Source organism: Phasianus colchicus, chromosome 34 (genome assembly GCF_987193195.1).
Source record: "Phasianus colchicus chromosome 34, bPhaCol1.hap1.1, whole genome shotgun sequence".
Lineage (NCBI taxonomy): Eukaryota > Metazoa > Chordata > Aves > Galliformes > Phasianidae > Phasianus > Phasianus colchicus.
In genome coordinates, this window is record NC_143469.1 from 2,640,433 (window position 1) to 2,663,302 (window position 22,870).

Here is a 22,870-nt window from a genome sequence, read left to right on the forward strand (position 1 = left end):
CGCCGGCGGCTCTCATTAAAAATAATAACGACCAAAGCACCGCGGCGGTGACGAACAAATGGTTGCGATGAAGGGCTTTGGGGGGTCCTGGGGGGGGGGGGGATGGGGGAGGGGGGGGGCAATGCGACGCCGCTCCCATCGCTGCCCAGGATTTCTACTCCCAGCCCCAAATTCACCCCATTTCTCCCCAAATTCTGCCTGTCGTCCCCCCCCCCAGATCGCACCGCTTCCCCCCTCGGCCCCCAGTTCCCCGCATTTCACCCCAAATTCCCCATTTGTCCCCAAATCCCCCCGTCTCCCCCCGCCCCTCCCCGAGGCCACGCCCCCAACTAAAACCACGCCCACAATTAGACCACGCCCCCAGCCATAAACCCCGCCCACCGCGCTTCCCGCCCTCCCTCCCCGCGCCTGCGCACTCCGCCCCCACGCGCGCCTGCGCGCCCCGCCCCCTCCCGTCACGCCGCCGCCGGGTGGGCGTGGCCGTGCGTGCTTCCGCACCGCGACGTCGCCACGCAGCGCGCCGCCGCGCCTTCCCATTGGCCGCCCGCCCTCACGTGACGCTCCCCATCGCCCCCCTCGCCCCCCTCCCCCCCCCACCCCGCCCCGCGCCCCCCGGCCGCGCGCCCCTCTCCCCCCGCCCCCACCCGGCGGCGGCGGCTCCGCCCCCCGCGCTGCAGTTCGGAGCCGAACGGCGGCGGAGGGACCCGAAGGGCACCGGAAAGGAACGAAAAGAACCGAACGGCGCCGGAAGGGAAGCGGAAAGCGGAGAAGAGCGGCCTGGGCCGGGCCGGGCCCCGCCGCTGGGCCCGGTATGGGGCGGGGGGGAGAGGAGGAGGAGGAGGAGGAGGAAGGAGGGAGGGGGGGCGGAGGGGGGGGCGGCCCCACGATGCTCCGCTCCGCGCGCGGCCCCTCCCCCCCCCCCCCCCCCCCTCAATTCCCGCCCCGCGCGGGGCTTTGTGAGGAGCGACAAAATGGCGGCGGTGAGCGGGAGGGGCGCGGGGGGATCGGGGGGTCCGTGCGTTGTGGGGCGGGGGGGGGGGGGGGGCGAGCGAGGGGTGTGGGGGGGTGTTGAGGAAGGCGAGGGGCCCCCCCGCCGCTCCGCGCCTTTCCCGCCGCCGCCGCCGCCGCTTTGTTCTCCGACGGCTGCAAATGGCCGCCGCCCCCCCCGGCCCTTTTTTGGGGGGGCACTGAGATCAACACCCCCCCCCACCCCAAATCCCCTGTGCCGCCCCCCCCTCAAATCAAATCCTCATCCCCTCCCCCTCCCCCCCCCCCTCCGAGCGGCACCGCTCCGTTATCATCGCCGCCCCCTTCCCCCCCAGCTGGACCCCCCCCCCCCCATCATCACCTTCATCACCTCCCCCCCTCCCCCAGCTGGACCCCCCTCCCATCATCACCTTCATCACCCCCTCCTCCCGCCCTCAGCTGGACCCCCCCCCATCATCACATTCATCACCCCCCTCTCTCCCCCCCCATCTGCTGGACCCCCCCCCATCATCACCTTCATCACCTCCCCCCCTCCCCCAGCTGGACCCCCCCCTCATCATCACCTTCATCACCCCCTCCTCCCGCCCTCAGCTGGACCCCCCCCCATCATCACATTCATCACCCCTCTCCCCTTCCCCAGCTGGACCCCCCCCCCATCATCACCTTCATCACCCCCCTCTCTCCCCCCCCATCTGCTGGACCCCCCCCCATCATCACCTTCATCACCCCCTTCCCCCCCCCCTCCTTCCCGGGGCACCCCCTCCCTATTCGTAATCATTGCCAGCACCATCGCCCCCTCCCTCCCCCCCCCGAGGGATCCCCCCATCATTACCCCCCAAAGATCTCCCTCCCATCATTACTGCCCCCCCCCCCCCCAAGAAAAGTTGCTCCCCCCCCACCATCATTACCCTTTTAAGGGTCCATTCCCTCCCCCCATCATTGCCCTTTTAAGGATTCCACTCCCCCCATCATTGCCCCCCCCTAAGGGCCCCCCCCCCAACGATCACCCCCTTCCAGAAATCCCTCCCCCATTACCCCCCCTCCCCCCCGCGAAGTGTTCCCCCTTCATCATCATCATTCCTTCAAATGCCCCCCCACCCCCCCAGGCGGTCCCCCCATCATTGCCCCCTTAAAGGGTCCCCCCCCAACGACTAATCCCCCTCAAGAAGCCCCCCCCTCATTACTCCCCCCCACAAAATGTTTCCTCTTCATCATCACCCCCCCAAAGGGTCCCCCCCTATCATCACCCCCCCAGGGGGTCCCCCCATCATTGCCCCCTTAAGGGTCTCCCCCATCATTGCCCCCTTAAGGGTCCCCCCCCCCTCCCATCATTACCCCCTTAAGGGACCAGCCCTATAATTGCTCCCTCCCTTAAGGGTTACCCCCCCCCATCACTGCCCCCCTTGATGGCTCTCCTCCATCACCTCTCAGAGGGTTACATCCCCCCCCCCCCACCCTGGAAGGGGGTCGTGGTGCTGGTTATGGGATCCGCCCCCCCCCTTCAGGTCCTTTGGGATCTTTTGGGTGCCCCCCCCCTTAACCCCCCTCCCCATGTCTGCAGACCCCTGGGCAGCTCTTACAGGCCTGTGCCCCCCCCCGTTATGTCCCCCCACATTGTATCCCCCCTTCCAGTTGTGGCCCCCCCCCCATCCTCCTCTCCGTTCCCCACATCCACAGCCCCCCCCAGAGCTACGGGGCAGCCCATGTGGCTCTGTGTGCCCCCATTGTGTCCCCCCCCCATTGCATTCCCCCCCACTGTATCCCCCCCATGTCCCCTCTTTTGTGCCCCCATTGTGCCCCCCCCATTGCATCCCCCCCCACTGTATCCCCTCCATGTCCCCTTTTTTGTGCCCCCATTGTGTCCCCCCCCCCATTGTCCCCCCCATTTCATTCCCCCCCATGTCCCCTCTTTTGTGCCCCCATTGTGTCCCCCCCCCCATTGTCCCCATCACTGCATTCCCCCCCACTGTATCCCCCCCACGTCCCCCCTTTTGTGACCCCGGGGTCCCCCTGTGTCCTCCCCCCGTGCCCCCCCCACTGTATCCCCTTACATCCTCCCCATTTTGCCCCCTGATTCCCTCCTTCTGTCCCCCCCCCACACGGGGCTCCGTCCCATCCCCACCCCACAGTGCCAAAAAACCACTAAAAAACCCTTTTTCTCCCCAAAACATCATTGGGAACCCCCCCTCCCCCCCCCCCCCGTGGTCTCCCTCCCCCCCTCCCTCCCCCAGGCCCAATTCCTGCCCCCGTTTCACCTTTTTCCCATCAGAGGTGACACCGCTGCCCCCAGGGAGCTCCTGTGTGAGGAGCTTTGAACCAAATCCGCCGCTTTTGTCCCCAAACAACGCGGGGCGGTGCTGTGGGGGCCGTGGGGGCCGCGCTCCCCCCATAAGTGAGGGCAGGAATTGATTCTGTGGGGCGCGGGGCGGCCCGGCCGTAGGGAAGCAGTGTGGGGCTGAGCGGTGGGAGCTGCGAGGGGAGGAGGGAAGTTTTAGGGGAAAAGAACAGGAAATGGGGGAAATGAGCGCGGGAGAAGCGAGTTGGGGTGGGAGCTGTGGCAGATGTTTGGGGTGGGAGCTGTGGCAGTGATTTGGGGTCGGAGCTGCAGCAGTGATTTGGGGTCGGAGCTGTGACAGTGATTTGGGGTGGGAGCTCCAGCAGTGATTTGGGGTCGGAGCTGCAGCAGCGATTTGGGGTCGGAGCTGCAGCAGCGATTTGGGGTCGGAGCTCCAGCAGCGATTTGGGGTCAGAGCTCCAGCAGTGATTTTGGGGTCGGAGCTCCAGCAGTGATTTGGGGTCAAAGCTCCAGCAGTGATTTTGGGGTCGGAGCTCCAGCAGCGATTTGGGGTCGGAGCTGCAGCAGCGATTTGGGGTCGGAGCTCCAGCAGTGATTTGGGGTCGGAGCTCCAGCAGTGATTTGGGGTCGGAGCTCCAGCAGCGATTTGGGGTCAGAGCTCCAGCAGTGATTTTGGGGTCGGAGCTCCAGCAGTGATTTGGGGTCAAAGCTCCAGCAGTGATTTTGGGGTGGGAGCTCCAGCAGTGATTTGGGGTGGGAGCTGTGACAGATGTTTGGGGTGGGAGCTGCAGGAGTGATTTGGGGTGGGAGCTGTGGCAGATATTTGGGGTGGGAGCTGTGACAGAGATTTGGGGTCGGAGCTCCAGCAGTGATTTGGGGTCGGAGCTGCAGGAGTGATTTGGGGTGGGAGCTGTGACAGAGATTTGGGGTGGGAGCTGTGACAGAGATTTGGGGTGGGAGCTGCAGCAGTGATTCTGGGGTCAGAGCTCCAGCAGTGATTCTGGGGTCGGAGCTCCAGCAGTGATTTGGGGTGGGAGCTGTGACAGATGTTTGGGGTGGGAGCTGTGACAGAGATTTGGGGTCGGAGCTGTGGCAGAGATTTGGGGTCGGAGCTCCAGCAGTGATTTGGGGTGGGAGCTGTGACAGAGATTTGGGGTCAAAGCTCCAGCAGTGATTTTGGGGTCGGAGCTCCAGCAGTGATTTGGGGTCGGAGCTCCAGCAATGATTTGGGGTCAGAGCTCCAGCAGTGATTTGGGGTGGGAGCTGCGACAGATATTTGGGGTGGGAGCTGCAGCACAGATGTTTGGGGTGGGAGCTCCAGCAGTGATTTGGGGTGGGAGCTGTGGCAGAGATTTGGGGTGGGAGCTCCAGCAGTGATTTTGGGGTCGTAGCTCCAGCAGTGATTTGGGGTGGGAGCTGCAGCAGTGATTTGGGGTGGGAGCTGTAGCAGTGATTTGGGGTCAAAGCTCCGGCAGTGATTTGGGGTGGGAGCTGTGACAGATGTTTGGGGTGGGAGCTGCAGCAGTGATTTGGGGTGGGAGCTGCAGCAGTGATTTGGGGTGGGAGCTCCAGCAGAGATTTGGGGTGGGAGCTCCAGCAGAGATTTGGGGTGGGAGCTGCAGTAGTGATTTGGGGTCAAAGCTCCAGCAGTGATTTTGGGGTCGGAGCTCCATCAATGATTTGGGGTCAAAGCTCCAGCGGTGATTTTGGGGTGGGAGCTCCAGCAGTGATTCGGGCTTGGAGCTCCAGCAGTGATGTGGGGTCGGAGCTCCAGCAGTGATTTGGGGTCGGAGCTCCAGCAGTGATTTGGGGTCGGAGCTCCAGCAGTGATTTGGGGTCGGAGCTCCAGCAGTGATTTTGGGGTGGGAGCTCCAGCAGTGATTCTGGGCTTGGAGCTCCAGCAGTGATTTGGGGTCGGAGCTCCAGCAATGATTTGAGGTCAAAGCTCCGGCAATGATTTGGGGTGGGAGCTGCAGCAGTGATTTTGGGGTCGGAGCTCCAGCAGTGATTTGGGGTCGGAGCTCCAGCAGTGATTTTGGGGTCGGAGCTCCAGCAGTGATTTTGGGGTGGGAGCTCCAGCAGTGATTTTGGGGTGGGAGCTCCAGCAGTGATTTTGGGGTCGGAGCTCCAGCAGTGATTTGGGGTTGGAGCTCCAGCAATGATTTTGGGGTGGGAGCTCCATCAATGATTTGGGGTCGGAGCTGCAGCAGTGATTCTGGGGTCGGAGCTGCAGCAGTGATTCTGGGGTCGGAGCTGCAGCAGTGATTTGGGGTGGGAGCTGCAGCAGTGATTTGGGGTGGGAGCTGTGACAGATGCTTGGGGTGGGAGTGCCAGCAATGATTTTGGGGTGGAAGCTCCAGCAGCGATTTGGGGTCGGAGCTGCAGCACAGTTGGACCTGGCGCCGTTTTGGGGGAAAGCCAATGGCAACAGCATCAGGCAGCGCTGCGGGGTGCTGCTCACCGCGGTCACTCCCCGAAGCGTGGAGGGGTGTCCCCGTCTGCTCCAGCTCCAATTAACGCCGGGTGCTAACGAGCTGCCCTCACTACAAAGAGCACCAGTGGCGTTGTCCCACTGGTGGCGATTTTGGGGCGCGGGGATGTTTCTGTGCCCTGGGGAGCTGAGGGTGATGGGTGCCCCCCCATGGCGTCCCCCCCGATGCCCCCCTGGGATTTTGGTGCCATCTGATGGCTGTGGGCATTTCCTGGTGCTCCGTCTGCATCTCTGCCATTGCGCCCTCCAAAGGAAGCACCGGAGGAGGAAGAGGAGAAGGGGGAGGAAGATGTGCTCATGTGGGTCCCACCGAGCAGCCACTCGTTTGTGTCGGAGCTGCAAAGCTCAGAGCTGCGTGTAACGACCCCGGGGTGCTGCTGTGCGTGGAGCGGAGCTGTGTGGGCTCGGGGATGTGCCACAAACGGGGGATTTTCCCATAAAGGCGACCCCAAACTTTACAGACATCACCCGGGAACGGCACCGCGGAGCCCACATCCCGCAGAGACCCCAAACGGTGGGGATGGGGGGCGGCCCCACGGCCGGCTAACGAGCGCCGCCGCGCTCATTAAGCCTCGGGGCAGCAGCAGATCTCCTCGTTAGCTGTGATTAACGAGCTGCCGGCGGCCTTTCTCCTTGCAGCTCTGTTCGGATCGCGCTCCCGCTCGGCGCGCTGCGCTGGCAGCGTCGCTGTGAGCAGCCCCAGGAGCTTCGCACGGCCGCGGGCCCACAAACGATGGTAAGGGTCTGCCCTGCTCTTCCCACCCCCTCTACACCCCTTATTCCCCCCCCCAGCACCCGGCCCTGAGCTGAGCCGAGCTGTGCCCCGTTTCTCCCAGCGCCTGATGCGGATCTTCGTGAACGACGACCGCCACGTGATGGCGAAGCACAGCGCCGTGTACCCGACGCAGGAGGAGCTGGAGGCCGTGCAGAACATGGTGTCGCACACCGAGCGCGCCCTCAAGGCCGTCTCCGACTGGATCGACGAGCAGGAGAAGGTCGGTGGGGAGCAGGCGGAGGCGGAGGCCATGGAGACGGCCGCGGAGGAGGAGAACAAGGAGGGAGGGTAAGGAGGGGGCTGCCCCGCCACGTTCTGCCTTGGGGTCCCTGGGATGCCCAGCGTTGGGGTCCCCGGGTTGTTCTACGCCGGGGTCTTTGGGTTCTCCAGCTTTGGTTTCTCTGAGCTGTTTGGTGTTGGGGTTCCTGAGATGTTCAGCGTTGGGTTCCCCAGGGGGTCTGTGGGCGTTGGGTTCCCCAGGGGGTCTGTGGGCGTTGGGTTCCCCAGGGGGTCTTTGGGCATTGGATTCCCCAGGGGGTCTTTGGGTATTGAGTTCTCAAAGCAGTCTTAAGGCGTTGGGTTCCCCAGGGGGTCTTTGGGCATTAGGTTCTCCAAGGGGTCTTTGGGTGTTGGGCTCCCCAAGGGGTCTTTGGGCGTTGGGCTCCCCAGGGGGTCTTTGGGCGTTGGGTTCCCCAGGGGTCTTTAGGTATTGGGTTCTTCAAGGGGTCTTTGGGTGTTGGGCTCCCCAGGGGGTCTTTAGGTGTTGGGTTCTCCAAGGGGTCTTTGGGCGTTGGGTTCCCCAGGGGGTCTTTAGGTGTTGGGTTCTTCAAGGGGTCTTTGGGCGTTGGGTTCCCCAGCATCTTTGAGTGTCGTTCCCCCAAGGGGTCTTTGATCATTGGGTTCCCCGATGTTCTTGAAGTTGGGGTTTCCCAAGGAGTCTTTGAGTGTCGGGTTCCCTTGAGGGATCTTTGTGTGTCGGGTTCCCTTGAGGGGTCTTTGAGGGTTGGGTTCCCCAAGGAGTCTTTGAGTGTCAGGTTCCCCTGAGGGGTCTTTGAGGGTTGGGTTCTTTGATGTTTTTGAGCATTGGGTTCTTTGAGGGCTCTCTGAGCTTTGGGTTCCTCAAGGAGTCTTTGAGCGTTGGTTTCCCCAGGGCTCCTTTGGGGTTTGGGTTCCCTGATGTCTCTGAGCATTGGGTTCCCTGAGTTGTTCAGCCTTGGGTTTTCTAGCTTTGGGTTCTCTTGGGTTTTTCAGCGTTGAGTTCCCTCGGGATCTGTGGGTGTTGGGTTACCCAGGGCTGTTTGAGTGTTGAGTTCCCTGAGAGCTCTTTGATCACTGGGTTCCCCAACATTTTGGAGCACTGCTTCCCAGAGGGGTCGTTGAGCATCGGGATCCCCAGCATTTCTGAGTGTTGGGTTCCCTGAGGGGTCCTTGAATGTTGGATTCCCTGCCATCTTTGAGCGCTGTGTCCTTGAGGGGTCTTTGAGGGTTGGCTTTCTCAACATCTTGGAGCGTTGGGTTCTTTGTGGAGCCTTTTTAGCAGCGTGATCCCCAGGGGTCTTTGGGCACTGGGTTCCATGTTGTCTTTGTCCCACCCCGTGTTGGGTTCCTGGGGGTCTTCCAGCGTTGGGTTCCCAGCGGATTTTGGAAGCGTTGAGTTTCCTGAGGGATTTTGAGCGCTGGTTTCCCCAAATCTCTGAGTGTTGAGTTTCTTTCTGAGTCTTGAGTTTCCCAAAGGGTTTTAGTGTCTTGAAGTCTTTGAGCATTGGGTTTCCCATATTTTTAAGTGCATTTGGGCTGCCTGATGTCTTTGAGTGTTGAGTATCCCATGGGGGTTTGGGGCTTTGGGATCCCTGTGGGGCTTTGGGTTCTGAGATCTGTGTGGGTGTTTGGAGCACGGGGTTTCCCAAAGTCTTTGAGCATTGAGTTTCCCATATTTTTCAGCGGGGTTGGGTTGCCTGGTGTCTTTGGGTGTTGGGATCCCCATGGATTTAGGATATTGGGATCCCCGTAGGGTTTGGGGTGTCGGGATCTTCATGGGTTTGGGGTGTCGGGATCTTCATGGGTTTGGGGTGTTGGGATCTTCATGAGTTTGGGGTGTTGGGATTCCCACAGGGATTAGGACGTTGGGATCCCCATGGGTTTGGGGTGTCAGGATCCCCATGGATTTGGGGTGTCGGGATCCCTATAGGGTTTGGGGTGTTGGGATCCCCATGGGATTGGGGTGTCAGGATCCCTGTAGGGATTAGGCCGTTGGGATCTCTGTAGGGTTTGGTGTGTTGGGATCCCCATAGGGTTTGGTGTGTTGGGATCCCCATAGGGTTTGGGTGTTGAGATCCCTGTAGGGATTGGGGTGTTGGGATCCCCATGGGTTTGGTGTGTCGGGATCCCCATAGAGATTGGGGTGTCAGGATCCTGGTAGGGATTGGGATGTTGGGATTGCCATGGGGATTGGGGTGTTGAGATCCTGATAGGGATTGGGGTGTCAGGATCCCGGTAGGGATTGGGGTGTCAGGATCCACATGGGACTGGGGTTTTGGGATCCCCATAGGGTTTGGGGTGTCGGGATCTCCATAGGTTTGGGATGTTGGGATCTCCATAGGTTTGGAGTGTTGGGATCCCCATAGGGTTTGGGGTGTTGGGATCCCTGTAGGGATTGGGGTGTTGGGATTCCCATGGGATTGGGGTGTTGGGATCCCCATAGGGTTTGGGGTGTCGGGAACCCCCTAGGTTTGGGATGTCGGGATCCCCGTAGGGATTGGGGTGTTGGGATCCCCATAGGGTTTGGGGTGTCGGGATCTCCATAGGTTTGGGATGTTGGGATCTCCATAGGTTTGGAGTGTCGGGATCCCCGTAGGGATTGGGTTGTTGGGATTCCCATGGAGATTGGGGTGTTGGGATCTGCATGGATTTAGGATGTCGGGATCCCCATGGGTTTGGGGTGTCGGGATCCCCATGGGTTTGGTGCACTGGGTTTCCCACATTGCTGTGCTGTCCCCGCAGGGATCAGAAGGCGGCGGAGCAGCTGACGCGGACCCTTCGCGGCGTGATGCGCGTGGGGCTGGTGGCCAAAGGGCTGCTGCTGAAGGGGGACCTGGACCTGGAGCTGGTCCTGCTGTGCAAAGACAAACCCACCTCCGAGCTGCTGCAGAAGGTGGCCGACAATCTGGGCGTGCAGCTGGCGGTGAGTGCGGCAGGGCTGCGGCGCTCGGTGCCGCCGGTTCTCCCGGCACGCCGGCGCTGAGCAACGCGCTGCCTTTCAGGCCATCACCGAGGACAAATACGAGATCATCCAGGCGGTCGGCGACGCCGCCATCGTCATCAAGAACACGAAGGAGCCGCCGCTGACGCTGACCATCCACCTGACGTCGCCGGTGGTGCGGGAGGAGATGGAGAAGCAGCTCGCCGGAGGTACGGCGTGCGGCGGCTGCCCGCGGGCGCTCCGAGCCCCACAGACGTTCCGTTCCGGTTCCCTCCTGGAGAGGCTCCTCAGTGTGGGCCCCGATGGGAGCGTTTCTCACCCTGGGGAGGGGGGGGTCCACGTCTGGGTGAGTTCCGAGCTGCCCGGCGCCCTCCAGGCGGGAGCTGTGAACCCGAGCGGCGCCTTCCGAGCGGCGCTTCGCTCCTTCTGTCCTTTGGTTTGGTTTTTTTTTTTTTTCATGGTTTTGTTTCTGTTTTTCGTTTTCCTTTCACTTTGGCCGTTGGTTTTGCTCACCCACCACGCTCACACGGCGCCGCGCTGCACCCGGAAATGCCGGGGATGCGCCCAGAGCGCCCAAGGGATTGCATGCCCTGCGACGGGGCGGCTCCGCGCTGTGTGCTGCAGCAAAAGGGAGTGCAGCCCTGCTGCCCTGCCGCCCTGCTGCTCCGCTGCCCCGCTGCTCTGCTCACCTGCAGCGCTCCGAAGCGGCGCAGAGTTTTGGGTAACTTTGCCGTCCCTGTTTGGCCGCCGATCCGCCCCCACTGGGAGCCGCAGGCGCTGAGCTCTGTGCCGGCCCTGCACCTTTAGCCTCATCTAGAACCCTGGTGCTCTGTGCCTTTAGCCTCATCCAGAACCCTGGTGCTCAGCACTGCTTCCACACCTTTAGTGTTATCTAGAACCCTGGTGCTGCGTGCCTTTAGCCTTACCTAGAACGCTGTTACTCAGCACTGGTTCCGCACCTTTAGCGTTATCTAGATCCTCGGTGCCACGTGCCTTTAACCTTACCTAGAACCCTGGTGCTCAGTGCCAGCCGTGCACCTTTAGCCACGTCTAGAACCCTGAGCTTAAGCGCTGGCCCTGCACCTTTAACCATATCTGGAACCCTGGTGCTCCGTGCCGGCTCTGCACCTTTAGCCTTACCTAGAACCCCGATGTCCAGCGCCAGCCCTGCCCCGGTAGCGTTACCTAGAACCCCGGTGCCCGGCCGGCCGCGCTCCCGTTTTGCTGCAGCACGCTCCGGGCCGCGCAGTCGGTGCTGTCCGTTCTGCCGTTGGATGTCTGACCTCTCCCGAGCCTTCGGTTTGTCCATTTTAGGGACGTTGGACCTTTGACCAACAGGACGCTGTCTGTCACTGCTGGGCCGGGCAGTCCCCCTCCGGGCCGAGGGGTTCCTGGATCCCGGCGGAGCTCCGCCCCCCCCATCCCCCCCCCCTCACCCCCACTATTACTCAGCGGGGGCTGCTTGCGCCCCCCGCCCCCCAACAGCTCCTCCGGGAGCGCTCCCGTGTGCCCCACAGCCCCTCTTTGTGCCCCACTCCCTCGCAGCGAGGCCGAACGCCCGCAGCCCCACCCGGAGCCGGAGCTCAGCCGCCCGCAGGGGGCTGCCCGTCCCCCCCCCACTGACAGAACCCCCCTTGGTCAAACTGTGCCTTGTCTTCTTATTCCATCCACGACTAGAAACGCTATCAGTCACCGACTCCCCGGACGTTCTGGACAGGCAGAAATGCCTTGCTGCCTTGGCGTCACTGCGGCACGCCAAGTGGTTCCAGGTTTGCATTTTGTTCTTCTCTTTGTCTTTAAGTAGCAAACGTGTAAACCTTAAACCTTAGCGGGGCTCTCGGTTCGGTTTAACGCCGGTAGCCGTGCCGGACTTAGCGCCTGTCGGCGGGACAGCCGCTAATGAGGCACTCGTTAACGAGCCAGAGGTCACAAAGGAAGCCCCGTAACGATGTAAAGGCCGCGTTGTGCCGGGAGCTCCGCTCTCCCCCCGCGCTCCGCCGCCTTGAATTGCCGCGTGGAATTCTGTTCCCCTTTGCCAGAGGAGCACCGAGCGCCGCGTGGCGTTCCCATTGAGCGCTGTCTGCTTCTGCTTCCCGTTCCAGGCCAGGGCGAACGGCCTGAAGTCGTGCGTCATCGTCATACGCGTGTTGAGAGATCTGTGTACCCGGGTTCCCACCTGGGCGCCGCTCCGAGGATGGGTAATGCTGCTTTGTGGCTCGCCGGGGTCCGATCGGTGCAGTTCGGGGCGGCCCCCTCCGCTCCCCCCCTCCCCTTCGAGCCCCACCTGCGGCACAGGAGGGACGTGGGGCAGCCGGAGGTGATGTGGGGCGGCCGGAGGTCGGAGTGGCTCCGTGGGGCCGGGCTGAGTGCTGGGGGTGAGCGGCTCGGATTGGGGAATGCAACGCGGCGCCCTTTGGGGGCCTGGAAGGACCTTAGAAAGAGGAGGAGAGCGGCCGTGTGGGGGGAGGCAGCGCAGGAGGAGGGGGAGAGGCTCAAATTGCTCTGGGAGGGGACGCTGGGGGTGGCTGGGGGGGGAATCCTTCACCCAGAGAGCGGTCAGAGCGCGGCGCCGCAGCTGCGGGTGCCCCATTTCCAGAGGTGCCCACGGCTGTGGGTGGGCCCTGAGCTGCTGGAGGGGTCCCTTCCAACCCAACCGTGCTGAGATCCTGTGGTTCTGTGAGCTTGCAGGACCCTCCCCGCACAAGTCCAGCCCATTCCGTGCTCCTGTGATCTTTGAGGACCCTTCCGACCCAAACGCAAAACCCCTCTGTGGTTCTCTCATCTTTGAGAGTTTTTCAACCCAACCCAACCCCATTTATCATTCCACGGTTCTGCAATCTGTAAGGACTCTTCCAACCCGACCTTTTCTGTCAGGTGGTTCTGCGGCCTTTAAGGGCCTTTCCAACCCAAACCCAACATATTCTGAGGTTCTGCGGCCTTTAAGGACCTTTCCAACCCAAATCCAATCTATTCCAAGGCTCTACAGCCTTGAAGGAGCCTTTTAACCCAACCTGTTCCAAGGTTCTGCAATTTTGAAGGACATTCCAACCCAAACCCAACCCATTCCCAGGTTTTCCAAACTTTAAGGACCGGTCCAACCCAAACTCAAACCCATTCCAAGGTTCTACACCCTTTAAGAACCCTTCCAACCCCACCTCTCCATTCCAAGGTTCTACAACCTTGGAGGACCTTTCCAACCCAATTTATGCCAAGGTTTTACAACTTTTAAGGACCTTTCCAACCCAAACTCAAACTATTCTGAGGTGGGTACAATCTTTAAGAATTGTTCTAACCCAACCCATCCCGTGGTTCTGCAACCTTTAAGGACCCTTCCAAACCCAACCCAACAGAACCCAAACCTGTTCCATGCTTCTCTGATTTTGGAAGGCCCCTCCAGCCCTTCCTGTTGGGTTCCATGCATCCACGACCTTCAAGGTCCCTTCCAACCCTACCCAGCCATTCCATGGTTCCGTAACCTTGGAGGACCCTTTTAAACTGACCCAACCATACCAGGGTTCTGCAACCTTGAAGGACCTTTCTAACCCAAACACAATGCATACTGAGGTTTTACAATCTTTAAGACTCTTCCAAATTCAACCCAACCCATTCCAAGGCTCTGCAACCTTGGAGGACCCTTCCAACCCAACTCAAAGCCTATTCTGAGGTTCTACAGCCTTGGAGGACCCTTCCAACCCAACCCCAAACCCATTCTGAGGTTCTACAGCCTTGGAGGACCCTTCCAACCCAACCCCAAACCCATTCTGAGGTTCTACAGCCTTGGAGGACCCTTCCAACCCAACCCCAAACCCATTCTGAGGTTCTACAGCCTTGGAGGACCCTTCCAACCCAACCCCAAACCCATTCCAAGGTTCTACAGCCTTGGAGGACCTTTCCAACCCCAACCCCAAACCCTTTCTGTGGTTCTACAATCCTGAAGGACCCTTCCAACCCATACTCAAACCCATTCTGAGGTTCGACAACCTTGGAGGACCATTCCAACCTTATCCCAAACCCTTTCCGAGGTTCTGCAATCCTGAAGGACCTTTCCAACCCAAACTCAAACCCATTCCAAGGTTCTACAATCTGGAAGGATCTTTCCAACCCAACCCCCAAACCCATTCTGAGGTTCTACAGCCTTGGAGGACCCTTTTAACCCAACCCCAAACTGGTTCCGAGGTTCTACAACCTTGGTGGACCCTCCAACCCAACGCCAAACCCATTATTAGGTTCTCCCACCTTGAAGGACCCTTCCAACCCAACCCCAAACCCATTCCTAGGTTCTGCAGCCTTGGAGGACCCTTCCAACCCAACCCCAAACCGGTTCTGATGTTCTACAACCTTGGTGGATCCTCCAACCCAAACTCAAACCTATTCTGAGGTTCTACAGCCTTGAAGGATCCTTCCAACCCAACCCCTAGCTTTTCTGAGGTTCTACAGCCTTGAAGGACCTTTCCAACCCAAACTCAAACCCATTTCAAGGTTCTACAGCCTTGGAGGACCTTTCCAACCCAACCCCAAACCCATTCTGAGGTTCTGCAGCCTTGGAGAACCCTTCCAACCCAACCCCATACCCGTTCTGAGGTTCTACAGCCTTGGAGGACCCTTCCAACCCAACCCAAACCCATTCTGTGGTTCTACAGCCTTGCAGGACCCTTCCAGCCCAACCCCAAACCCATTCCAAGGTTCTACAGCCTTGAAGGACCCTTCCATCCCAACCCCAAACCCATTCCGAGGTTCTACAACCCTGGAGGACTCTTCAAACCCATTCCAAGGTTCTACAACCTTTGAGGACCCTTCCAACCCAACCCCAAACCCATTCTGAGGTTCTGCAACCTGGAAGGACCTTTCCAACCCAACCCCAAACCCATTCTGAGGTTCTCCAACCTTGAAGGACCCTTCCAACCCAACCCCAACCCCATTCTGAGGTTCTCCAACCTTGGAGGACCCTTCCAACCCAACCCCAAACCCATTCTGAGGTTCTGCAACCTGGAAGGACCTTTCCAACCCAACCCCAAACCCATTCTGAGGTTCTGCAACCTGGAAGGACCTTTCCAACCCAACCCCAAACCCATTCTGAGGTTCTACAACCCTGGAGGACTCTTCAAACCCATTCCGAGGTTCTGCAGCCTTGCAGGACCCTTCCAACCCAACCCCAACCCCATTCCAAGGTTCTGCAGCCTTGCAGGACCCTTCCAACCCAACCCCAACCCCATTCCGAGGTTCTGCAGCCTTGCAGGACCCTTCCAACCCAACCCCATTCCTAGGTTCTGCAGCTTTGGAGGACCCTTCCAACCCAACCCCAATCCCATTCTGAGGTCCTACAGCTTTGAAGGACTTTTCCAACCCAACCCCAACCCCATTCCAAGGTTCTACAGCATTGGAGGACCCTTCCAACCCAACCCCAACCCCATTCCGAGGTTCTGCAGCCTTGCAGGACCCTTCCAACCCAACCCCAACCCCATTCCTAGGTTCTGCAGCTTTGGAGGACCCTTCCAACCCAGCCCCAATCCCATTCTGAGGTCCTACAGCTTTGAAGGACTTTTCCAACCCAACCCCAACCCCATTCCAAGGTTCTGCAGCTTTGGAGGACCCTTCCAACCCAACCCCAATCCCATTGTGAAGTCCTACAGCTTTGAAGGACTTTTCCAACCCAACCCCAACCCCATTCCAAGGTTCTACAGCATTGGAGGACCCTTTCCAACCCAACCCCAACCCCATTCCGAGGTTCTGCAGCCTTGCAGGACCCTTCCACCGCACCCTCTGTAGGATTCTGGGATTCCCCCCAAAACCAGCAGCCCGTTCTCAGAAACTCGAAGCGAGCTTTAGGGGCAGAAGGGCGGATTTGTGTCCCGCCGCGAGCTGCTCCCCGCCCCGCCACGCCGCGATCCGCTCCGAGCCCACGGCCGCGTCGCTGCCCGCGCCTCCCCCCGCTTCTCACCTCTCCCCCAATGTCTTCCAGCCGCTGGAGCTGCTGTGCGAGAAATCCATCGGCACCGCCAACAGGCCCATGGGCGCCGGCGAGGCGCTGCGCCGGGTGCTGGAGTGCCTCGCCTCGGGGATCGTGATGCCAGGTTAGGTGGTTCTCTGCATCCCCAGCGCCGGCGGAGCTCAGCCCCCCCCCCCCGGGGGGGCGCGGGTGCTCCGTTCCTCGGACCCACGTTCGCCCCGCGGCGCTGCGGGGTCCCCGCGGCTCTGAGCGCCCGCCCCCCGCCCCCCCAAGCCGGGCTAATTGTCCTCGTTAACGAGTCCCGGCGAGGCTCAGAACGGCGGACGGATCGCAGCCGGCGTTCTCGGAGAGATGAGTGTTGGTTGATGCCAAGGGAATACTTAGTTTAGTTTCTCTGGAAGCACCAGGATAATTCTCTGCATATCTTCCTTGTTTCCTGCCTTCAGATGGTTCTGGTATTTATGATCCTTGTGAAAAAGAAGCCACTGATGCTATTGGGCATCTAGACAGACAACAAAGGGAAGATATCACACAGAGTGCTCAGGTATAGTTTTGCCTCCAGATGTTACAAAACTTGCTCAGTTCGCCTGACTCCGAACTCCCGTGTTGGTTAACGGTGGCCCTGCTGAGGTCGGTGTAATTAAATCAGTTAACGGCCGACCCCTAAAACGATCCCCCCGGGCCCCGCGCCCAGAAGGAACGCGTAGCTCGGCCCAAGCAGAGGCAGAGATGCAGGTTTTAATAGCGACTCGCTGCCGGCGCCCGTCTCTCGGGTCGAGCTCGGACCGCTCCACGGAGTCCTCTGCAAAGCGCTGAGGATTTTGTAGGGGTGGGTAAAGCGTTCCCGAGCAGCGCGGTGCGGGCGTTGCGTGCGGCCCCGTCACCGCCTCCGCTCTCTGCAGCACGCGCTGCGGCTCGCCGCCTTCGGCCACCTGCACAAAGTGCTGGGGATGGACCCCCTCCCTTCCAAAATGCCCAAGAAACCAAAGAACGAGAACCCCGTGGATTACACGGGTACGTACCGCCGGGGCGGGGGGACACGGGGGGACGGCGGCCGCTCGGTCGCCCGGCCGCGGAGCTGAGCGCCGCCCTTCCTGCTGTTGCAGTCCAGATCCCTCCCAGCACGACGTACGCCGTCACCCCGATGAAGCGGCCCATGGAGGAGGACGGGGAGGAGAAATCCCCCAGCAAGAAGAAGAAGAAGATTCAGAAAAAAGGTATAGAGCTGACGAGAGGTGGGTACCGCCGCCCCGGGGCCGCGCGGCGCGGTGCAGGAGGAGGAGACGCCGACACGGCCGCTGCTGCTTCTGCCCAGAGGAGAAAGTGGAGCCGCCGCAGGCCATGAACGCCCTGATGAAGCTGAACCAGCTCAAACCCGGGCTGCAGTACAAGCTGGTGTCCCAGACCGGCCCGGTGCACGCGCCCATCTTCACCATGTCCGTGGAAATCGACGGCAGCACCTTCGAGGCGTCGGGGCCTTCCAAGAAGACGGCCAAGCTGCACGTGGCCGTGAAGGTGAGCGCCGCGCGGTGCGGTGCGGTGGGGTGGGACAGGGTGGGATGGGATGGGATGGGGTGGGATAGAATGGAACAGGATGGGATGGGATGGAATGGAACAGTATGGGATGGAACAGGATGGGATGGGATGGAATGGAACAGTATGGGATGGAACAGGATGGGATGGGATGGAATGGAACAGTATGGGATGGGACGGGATGGGATGGGATGGGATGGGGTAGGATAGAATGGAACAGGATGGGATGGGACGGGATGGGATGGGGTGGGGTGGGGTGGGGTGGGGTGGGGTGGGATGGAACAGTATGGGATGGGATGGGATGGGATGGGATGGAAAAGGATGGGATGGGATGGAATGGGATGGGATGGGGTGGGATAGAATGGAACGGGATGGGATGGGATGGGGTGGAACAGTATGGGATGGAACGGGATGGGATGGGATGGGATGAGGTGGGACAGGTTAGGATGGGATGGGATGGAATGGAACAGGATGGGATGGGATGGGATGGAACAGTATGGGATGGAACGGGATGGGATGGGATGGGATGAGGTGGGACAGGTTGGGATGGGATGGAATGGGATGGAATGGAACAGGAGAAGATGGAACAGGGTGGGGTGGAACAGAATGGGATAGGATGGAATGGGATGGAGTGGGATAGAATGGAACAGGATGGGATGAGGTGGGACAGGGTGGGATGGGAAGGGATGGGATGGAATGGAACAGGATATGATGGAACAGGATGGGATGGAACAGGATGGGATGGGATGGAATGGGATGGGATGAGATGGGACAGAATGGAATGGGATGGAATGGAACAGGATGGGATGGGATGGAATGAGATGGGATGGGATAGGATGGAATGGAACAGGATGGGATGGGATGGGATGAGGTAGGACAGGGGGGATGGGAAGGGATGGGATGGAATGGAACAGTATGGGATGGAACAGGATGGGATGGGATGGAATGGAATGGGATGAGATGGGACAGAATGGAATGGGATGGAATGGAACAGGATGGGATGGGATAGGGTGGAATGAAACAGGATGGGATGGGATGGGATGAGGTGGGACAGGATGGGATGGGATGCGGTGTGGGGGGGAACTGTGCTGAGAGCATCCTGGGGGCTGGCGATGGGCCACAAACCAGCAGGGTGCCCTGGTGGCCAAGAGGGCCAGCAGCACTCCGGTGGCCAATGGTTGACCAGCAGGTGGCCAAATGGTTGACTGTGAGCCAGTAGTTCTTCCTCGTGGCCAAGACCGGTGTTGGCCAGTTATTGACCAGCAGTTGATCAAGGGTTGACAACAGCAGTGTGCGCTGGTGGCCGAGTGGGCCAGTGGCCTTCCAGTGGCCAACAGTTGACCAACTGTTGATCGAGTGGTTGACCAGGAGCCAGCAGTGTGCACTCATTGGTCAGGAAGGCCAGTAGTTGCCCAGTGGTTGCCCTGTTAGCCAGGAGGGCCCAGTGGCATTCCAGTGCCCAGTGCTTGGGCACAGCTGGGCAGATGTTGAGCACGAGGCAGCGGGGCGTGCTTATGGCCAAGGAGCCCAATGGTTCCCACTGGTCGCCCGGTGGCCGACCACGAGGCAGCAGGGTGCCCTGGTGGCCAAGGGGGCCAATGGGGCCCTGGGCTGCGTCACCCAGAGCGCAGCAGCCGGGCAGGGAGGTGCTGCTCCTCCCAGTGAGGCCACAGCCGGAGCGCTGGGCCTGGTGCCGGGCTCCCAGCTCAGGGCAGTATGGAGAACTGCTGCAGAGCTGGGGGAGCTCCGGAGGTCCCTTTGAGCCCCATGGCTCCGGGACCTTGCTTTCCATGGGGAGAGAGACCTGTGGCTGAGCACCCAACAACGGGGGAACCCCCGCTCCCTCCAGGTGCTGCAGGATATGGGGTTACCCACCGGAGCGGAGGGCAAAGAATCCGGCAAAGGCGATGAGTCGGCGGAGGAGACGGAGCAGAAGCCGGTGGTGGTTCCTCCTCCTCCTGTTGTGGAAGCTGTTTCTACACCCAGCGCCGCTTCTCCTCCTTCGGATCAGACCTCAGAGGTGGGGGTCTGGGGTCCGGGAGGGTGATATTGGGGGAGGGTTTCTGGTGGGGTGGTGTTTGGGTTTGGTTGGATGGGGGTGGGGTCTGGAGGAGCGGTGTTGGGGTCCGGAGGGGCTGTGGGGCTCTGATGATGCGCTGTTGGGGTTTGGTGGGGTGGTGCTGGGGTTCCGTGGGTTGGTGTCGGGGTCTGGAGGGCCGTGGGGCCCGGAGGGGCGGTTTTGGGGTCAGTGGGAAGCGGGTGGTTGGGGTTTGGCTGTGACGCGGTGTTGGCGTGCGGCAGAACGTGAAGCAGCAGGGACCAATCCTGACCAAGCACGGCAAGAACCCGGTGATGGAGCTGAACGAGAAGCGGCGCGGGCTCAAATATGAGCTCATCTCCGAGACGGGCGGCAGCCACGACAAACGCTTTGTCATGGAGGTGAGGCCCCGTCCGCCCCACTGCTCACCCCACAGCGGCTGCCCCACGGCGTTGGGGGGAGCGAGAAGTCCTCCGAGCCAAATGCCACCAGCCCCACGGCTCTGGGGAGAGTTCTGCCAACCCAGATACCCACAGCCCCACGGCTTTGGGTTGGAGAAGTCCTCTAACACAGATACCCGCAGCCCCAGGGACTCGGGGGGGATCCTCTCCAACCCAAACATCTCCACCCCAACATCTTTGGGGCGAGCTCCTCCAACTGCGACCCCAATACCGCAGCCCCACAGCTCTGGGGAGAGCACCTCCCCCTCTCCCGGGGGCACTGTGCATGGCGGTGGATTTTGTGGGGGGTCCCTTTTTGGTTTCCAATGACCCCCCCCCGTTCCGAAGGTGGAGGTGGACGGGCAGAAGTTCCAAGGAGCCGGTTCCAATAAGAAGGTGGCCAAAGCCTACGCCGCGCTGGCGGCGCTGGAGAAGCTCTTCCCCGATGCTCCCGTTGCCATTGAGCAGAACAAGAAGAAGAGAACCCCCCTGCCTGCCAGGGGAGGGCCCAAGTTTGCCGTGAAGGTAAGCAGTGCTGCTCTGTGGGGATCCAGGCTGACCCTGCGGCTCTGTCCTGCCGTTCCATGGTCCTGTGACCTTTAAGGACCCTTCCGACCCAACCTGACTCAACCCATGGCTCTGTGATCTTTAAGGACCCTTCCGACCCAACCTGACTCAACCCCATGGCTCTATGATCTTTAAGGACCCTTCCGACCCAACCCAACTCAATCCATGGCTCTGTGACCTTTAAGGACCTTTCCCACCCAACCCGACTCAACCCATGGCTCTGTGATCTTTAAGGACCCTTCTGACCCAACCTGACTCAACCCCATGGCTCTGTGATCTTAAGGACCCTTCTGACCCAACCTGACTCAATCCATGGCTATATGATCTTTAAGGACCCTTCCGACCCAACCCAACTCAATCCATGGCTCTGTGACCTTTAAGGACCTTTCCCACCCAACCCGACTCAACCCATGGCTCTGTGATCTTTAAGGACCCTTCTGACCCAACCCGACTCAACCCATGGCTCTGTGACCTTTAAGGACCTTTCTAATCCAACCCGACTCAACCCATGGCTCTGTGACCTTTAAGGACCTTTCTGACCCAAACCAACTCAATCCATGGCTCTGTGACCTTTAAGGACCTTTCCCACCCAACCCAACTCAACCCATGGCTCTGTGGTCTTTAAGGACCTTTCCAACCCAACCTGACTCAACCCATGGCTCTGTGATCTTTAAGGACCCTTCTGACCCAACCTGACTCAACCCATGGCTCTGTGACCTTTAAGGACCTTTCCCACCCAACCCGACTCAACCCATGGCTCTGTGACCTTGAAGGACCTTTCCAACCCAATCTATTCTATGGTTTTATGGTTCTATGTTTTTCAAGGACCTTTCCCATCCAACCCATTCCAAGGTTCTGTGATCTTTAAGGACCCTCCCAACTCAACCCAATCTTTCCGTGGCTCTGTGACCTTTAAGGACCTTCCCAACTGAACTCAACCCAATCCATTCCCTATTTCTATGACCTTTATGAACCCTCCTAACCCAACCCAACCCATTCCATTGTTCTGTGACCTTCAAGGACCCTTCCGACCCAACTAATCCACAGCTCTGTGATCTTTAAGGACCCTCCCAGCTGAACTCAACCCATTCCCTATTTCTGTGACCTTTAAGGACCCCCCAACCCACCCCATTCCATGGTTCTATGTCCTTCAAGGACTCAGCCCACCCCAACCATCCCATTGCTCTTGACCTTTAAGGACCTCCCCAACCCAACCCACCCCAACCATCCCATGTTTTTACGACCTCTGGGGACCCCCCAAACCCACCCCAACCATCCCATGGCTCTGTGACCTTTAAGGACCTTCCCAACCCAAACCACCCCAACCATCCCATGTTTTTATGACCTCTGGGGACCCCCCAAACCCACCCCAACCATCCCATGGCTCTGTGACCTTTAAGGACCTCCCCAACCCAACCCAACCCACCCCAACCATCCCATGTTTTTATGACCTCTGGGGACACCCCAAACCCACCCCAACCATCCCATGTTTTTATGACTTCTGGGGACCCCCCAAACCCACCCCAACCATTCCATGGCTCTGTGACCTTTAAGGACCTCCCCAACCCAACCCAACCCACCCCAACCATCCCATGTTTTTATGACTTCTGGGGACCCCCCAAACCCACCCCAACCATTCCATGGCTCTGTGACCTTTAAGGACCTCCCCAACCCAACCCACCCCAACCATCCCATGTTGGGACCCCCCAAACCCACCCCAACCATCCCACATTTCTATAACCTTCGAGGACCTCCCCCCCCAGCCCACCCCAACCAATCCACTCTTCTCTTTGCAGCAGCACAACCCGGGTTTTGGGATGGGGGGTCCCATGCACAACGACGTCCCCCCACCGCCCAACATGCGCGGCCGGGGCCGGGGCGGCAACATGCGCGGCCGTGGGAGAGGCCGGGGCGGCTACGGGGGCAACCACGGCGGCTACATGAACGCAGGTGAGCCCCCACCCCAACCACCCCAAATAACGATGACCGACGGCCCCCGTTTCCCCCATTTCTGAACCTTTTGGTGTCCGGCCCCCGTTTCCCCCATTTCTGAGCCTTTTGGTGTTTGGCAGGCGGCGGCTACGGGAGCTACGGCTACGGGGGGAACTCGGCGACGGCGGGATACAGTAAGTTGCCCCCCTTCCCTTCCGGGTAGCGATGGGGAGAGCTGGTTTTCGTTGTGGTGTTTTTTTTGGGGTTGGTGACGGAAGGACGGACAGAAAGACGCCCTTAAAGGCGCTGCCGCCTCCCGGCGCCGCGCGGTTCCGCCGGAACGGGGTCGGTTTTGTTCTCTGCTTCGAGCCGGCAGCTTTGGGTGGGGACCCCCGAGAGCCCCCCCGGCGTTGGTCTTTGGAAGGAGCCTTCACGGGGGGGGGACAGGAGCAGAGCGATGTGTGCTCGTCGTGGCGCTTTGTGCCATTCCCCCACCGCCATCTAATGCCTCTCTCTGCTCTGTCTCCCCCTCTTGTAGGTGACTTTTTCACAGACTGCTCCGGCTTTCATGATTTTGGGGCTCCATAGACCATCCCAAAGCGTTGCAAAAACACACAACCCCCCAACCAACTCAGCCCAACCCAACCCAACCCAAAAGACTTCCC

General features: G+C 60.2%; 2 protein-coding genes across 6 annotated transcripts in view; both read left to right on the forward strand.

The window, feature by feature from the left end:
- Nucleotides 1-637: 637 nt before the first annotated feature.
- Nucleotides 638-22,870, forward strand: part of ILF3 (interleukin enhancer binding factor 3) — a 31,138-nt gene continuing 8,905 nt past the window's right edge. For 2 of the 5 annotated variants that reach the window (XM_090128825.1, XM_090128828.1), the window contains exons 1-17: nt 922-980; nt 6,414-6,510; nt 6,611-6,837; nt 9,550-9,730; nt 9,810-9,957; nt 11,426-11,517; nt 11,851-11,946; nt 15,708-15,819; nt 16,142-16,239; nt 16,598-16,709; nt 16,802-16,930; nt 17,011-17,210; nt 19,078-19,248; nt 19,530-19,667; nt 20,055-20,231; nt 22,070-22,223; nt 22,346-22,399. In XM_090128825.1, the coding sequence (XP_089984951.1) occupies nt 6,508-6,510; nt 6,611-6,837; nt 9,550-9,730; nt 9,810-9,957; nt 11,426-11,517; nt 11,851-11,946; nt 15,708-15,819; nt 16,142-16,239; nt 16,598-16,709; nt 16,802-16,930; nt 17,011-17,210; nt 19,078-19,248; nt 19,530-19,667; nt 20,055-20,231; nt 22,070-22,223; nt 22,346-22,399 (2,092 nt within the window). In that variant the 5' untranslated portion in view covers nt 922-980; nt 6,414-6,507. Of the gene's footprint in view, nt 810-921; nt 981-6,413; nt 6,511-6,610; nt 6,838-9,549; nt 9,731-9,809; nt 9,958-11,425; nt 11,518-11,850; nt 11,947-15,707; nt 15,820-16,141; nt 16,240-16,597; nt 16,710-16,801; nt 16,931-17,010; nt 17,211-19,077; nt 19,249-19,529; nt 19,668-20,054; nt 20,232-22,069; nt 22,224-22,345; nt 22,400-22,870 lie in introns of those variants that run through there. The other 3 variants (XM_090128826.1, XM_090128827.1, XM_090128829.1) reach the window with 3 other exon arrangements.
- LOC149913872 (uncharacterized) lies at nt 14,075-15,701 on the forward strand. The gene is made up of 3 exons (XM_090128588.1): nt 14,075-14,090; nt 14,538-14,967; nt 15,013-15,701. The coding sequence occupies exons 1-3, from the start codon at nt 14,075-14,077 to the stop codon at nt 15,512-15,514; spliced, it is 948 nt and encodes a 315-aa protein (XP_089984714.1). The 3' UTR covers nt 15,515-15,701.

Excerpts from the sequence above, each read along its gene's own strand:
- LOC149913872 (XM_090128588.1), top strand. Across the intron at positions 14,968-15,012 it reads AACCCCAACCCCATTCCGAG|GTTCTGCAGCTTTGGAGGAC; the intron begins GTTCTGCAGCCT and ends CCCCATTCCTAG.